Raw genomic sequence first — 3783 nt, forward strand, 5'->3', positions numbered from 1 at the left:
TATATATACATATCAGATATATATATAGAATGCAAGTATTGTCGCCCAAATCTTATTGATTAGAAATCTTAGAAAATACTTTTTTTTTTTGAGTTTAGGGAATTTAAAACCCTAAACCCCTAAAAATGCGGCGAGAAAAAAAATAGAAATAATGGTTATAGACCTCCTAATCGTATACTACTTCGTACTACCAACTATTTTCGTAATATTATTACACAATACATATATGCTATATATAAAATAAACATTTTAAAAAATGATGAGGCAATAGACTGTGTTGTTTATCTGAAATCATAAGCGTGGTATATTTCGAAATCCAAAACGTATGGCTGTTATGTCGGGTACTTGGACCACTACTGTCAAACAAAGGCAACCTAGACATTTAGTGATTGTTCTACTTTTCATATTCCTGCTAGCCACCTTTCAAAGCCTTCGAAAGCTACGCTCACAGACAGGTAAGTAGACCCATATTTAAGGTGGTAAACTCACATGTTTTAATTAATCTCTCTCGTCTTCAGCAACTTAAAATCTTATTATCATACTATCCGAATCGTTAAGGTCATGGAGATTTCACCTCGCCGAGTGTCACAAATGAAACTGCCAGTATAAAGAAGCGCTTATTGGTAACTGGGGCAGCAGGCTTCATCGGCATGAGTTTGAGTATAGCCTTGGCAGCAGATGGTCACACTGTTGGTATGTATGTATATATATATATCCTGAAACTTCCACACTGGATTGAATTTAGTTTAATTCATGAACCAATAGAGCCAACACAATTTTAATTAGGTTGCCACATTTTTTAACTTTGACTCGATCAGTTGGTATCGACGACTTCAATGATTATTATGACGTCGACCTTAAAAGGGATAGGGCATATGAACTATACAGAAGAAATATTGAGGTACTTCAGTTGGATGTATGCGATAGATCCGGCCTGCAAGGTAAGTTGGCATAATTGAATACGATCACTCGTTTCTGACACATTGTTGTGAGCTGAATTTTGACAATCTATTTTTTTCGTTTCAGAGATATTCAAAGAACATCGGTTCACACATGTTGTACACTTGGCGGCGCAAGCCGGTGTCCGATATTCGATAGAGAATCCACTCGCATATGTAAGGGCAAACGTACAATGTTTCGCTACTCTGCTTGAAGTGGTGCGACATTTCCCTGGCATTTTTGTCACCTACGCTTCATCATCTTCAGTTTATGGACGCAATACAAAAGGTATGGACATCATTCCCATTACTAGCAGCGATGCAGGTTTTGATGTTTTAACACTGTCAAGCAAATTTGCCTACGTACAAAAATATACTGATATATATATATATATATATTACTTTCTCTGGTTTAAAACCTAAAGTGCCCTTTGACGTCAGTGACCGCATCGATTCCCCGTCGAGTCTATACGCTGCCACTAAAAAGTCGAATGAAGATTTTGCTCGCGTGTATCATCATCTCTACAAAATCCCAATGACTGGACTACGGTTTTTCACGGTTTACGGACCTTGGGGGCGACCCGATATGGCTGTTTACAAATTCTCTGCTCAAATAATGGAGAATAGAAGTATTGACGTATACGATGAGGGCACTTTACAACGAGACTTCACATACATAGACGACATAGTGGATGGTATTAAAGCCGCTATAAATCACGGTGCCAATTTCGAGGTAAAAACCATAACCATGTACTTCGTGAATTCGAGCATCCTTCCTTGAGGTTTTAGGGTTTGGCGACTTTTATTACACACTTTTCCACAAAATTATGATTTTATGCTCAAGTTGCCGTTCTTTCACATAACATACTCTTCAGATATTCAATATCGGTAAAGGTCACCCCGAGACCGTTTCCGATTTGATAGCTGGGCTTGAAAATGTCCTCGAGAAGCGCGCAAACAAGTAAGCATATCTTGACACGCCCATTTGATGATCGAACACATACCTGTGCAGATAGCCATAGGTTGCTACACATAAACCAAGGTATTTTGACGATCGACCGTGTTAAAACTTTATCAGTACATTCTTGTCGTGCGTGTATAGCTGATAGGTAGCTGTGCCGACCTCTCTCTTGTACCCGACAAACAACTAGGAATTACTTACCGATGCAGCCAGGGGATGTAAAAATTACGTACGCGGATATCGGCCATACTCGGTCCCAACTGGGGTTTGCGCCGAAAATTTCACTGCAGGAGGTAATTTCTTTATCATAGTCTCGCTAGTCTATCAGTTGCTTCACACTTGATTTGATCGTAGATTCTTTGAGGAGACTCGTAGAGTAAAAGATTATCGATTGCCATTTTGCTTATGGCTATAGGGATTATATCGATGGGCTGCATGGTATTTGGAAAGGAGGGAGGACTTGGAAAGAGGAAATTTCGTCAGGCAGAAGGAGTATTATGAAAAACAAATAGAAACGGGTGTTTCACAGGAGTCGACGCTCGTCACTGCGGTGCCTAAAATACGAAAGGGAGGTACGGCGGGGGGGGTCGTATTGACATCGATTTTAGAGTATTCCGAAGCGGCCATGAACTGTTTGAAATCGCTATATCGATATCAAATACCATCCATAGTGTTCGTGAGTAAGGAAGTATTGAGCACACTGGACACAGTTACTTTCAAGAATGCAACCGTACAGATTCTGTTGATCGGTGACGATGAACTATGGCGAATGAACTGTTTTCGACACCTCAAAGCACACCTACTAGGACTTGTGAAAATGCAGAAAGCCCCGGAATATTTAGTTTTCGTGGAAAGCAAGAAGGTGGATTTTTCGCGAAATCCATTTTCAGACATACAGCGAACACACAAGGAAAATGGCTTTACATTTTTTTTTACAGCTCGAAGTGTACCGTTCCTACGTTTTGACACAGGATTGTAAGGCGTGTTTCGGGTTGTCGGAGCGCGGATTTGACTTAGGCCAGCTAAATTCTACCCATGAAAGCGCATTCAGTCCGGACATTTGGGGTGGACCTTTCGATGAATTCATGTTCTTGCTCGATCATATGAATTCTGTCCTATACACTGAGAAGAAACTTCTGTACAGTGAGATCACCATTGAATGCATGAGGGTTGCATTCATTATCGCCGTCAAAAGACTGGCAGGATATGCAAGGATTTCAGCCGGGCATGGGGGTTCAAAAGATAAAATATTTTCTCCAGCAAGAAGCGAGTACTGTACTGGCACCCAAGCTTCATACGCCGTTTACCATCTGCCAGTTTGCAAGTCCAGTCATTGAAAAATAAATATGAAAATGACCTTCCAAATCGAAAAGCCCGACACCCAAATGGCTAATTACGCATATCCCGCTCTAGCTGAGGATGGCACCGCAATAACTGCAGAGTTTTTGCGGTGCCCAAGTCCCCAACGCTCAATACGTTGTGTAAATCTCTGTAACATCATCATCCAGCTCGCTACTGGATAGTTTCTTTATTTTGTAGTGAACTCAAGGTACACGTAGTTTAATAAATAGGGGAACTAAGCTAATGGTTTAGCCTCCCTAGAACCAGTGACAAAAGGATCGGTGTTAGGACCGACCCCGTAGTCTTAGTCAAGAGTCAAGAGTCAAGTGACATGTGTGATGTGAGGTCTTTCCATACGTTGTCCTCAATAGCTAGAGTTGTGACTGCCTCTCTAGGTTCCATACTAGAGTGCCGGACTGTCCAGGACTTGGTAATACCATCCGCTATTACAGCCCCCCCCTGACGGAGGCACGTAGGGTTACGCGTCTCAGAAAAGAAAGGAGAGTAGAACCGGTCGATAATTCGCCGGTGTCGGAAAATACC

General features: G+C 41.4%; 1 protein-coding gene across 1 annotated transcript; it reads left to right on the plus strand.

The window, feature by feature from the left end:
- Nucleotides 1–221: 221 nt before the first annotated feature.
- Nucleotides 222–3581, plus strand: SARC_12262 (hypothetical protein). The gene is made up of 8 exons (XM_014293634.1): nucleotides 222–455; nucleotides 559–693; nucleotides 819–941; nucleotides 1027–1227; nucleotides 1364–1671; nucleotides 1814–1899; nucleotides 2090–2192; nucleotides 2315–3581. Exons 1-8 carry the CDS (start codon nucleotides 326–328, stop codon nucleotides 2876–2878), a joined length of 1650 nt encoding a protein of 549 aa, XP_014149109.1. The 5' UTR covers nucleotides 222–325; the 3' UTR covers nucleotides 2879–3581.
- Nucleotides 3582–3783: the final 202 nt, after the last annotated feature.

The sequence above is a fragment of the Sphaeroforma arctica genome, assembly GCF_001186125.1.
Source record: "Sphaeroforma arctica JP610 unplaced genomic scaffold supercont1.2179, whole genome shotgun sequence".
In the NCBI taxonomy this organism is placed as follows: Eukaryota; class Ichthyosporea; order Ichthyophonida; genus Sphaeroforma; species Sphaeroforma arctica.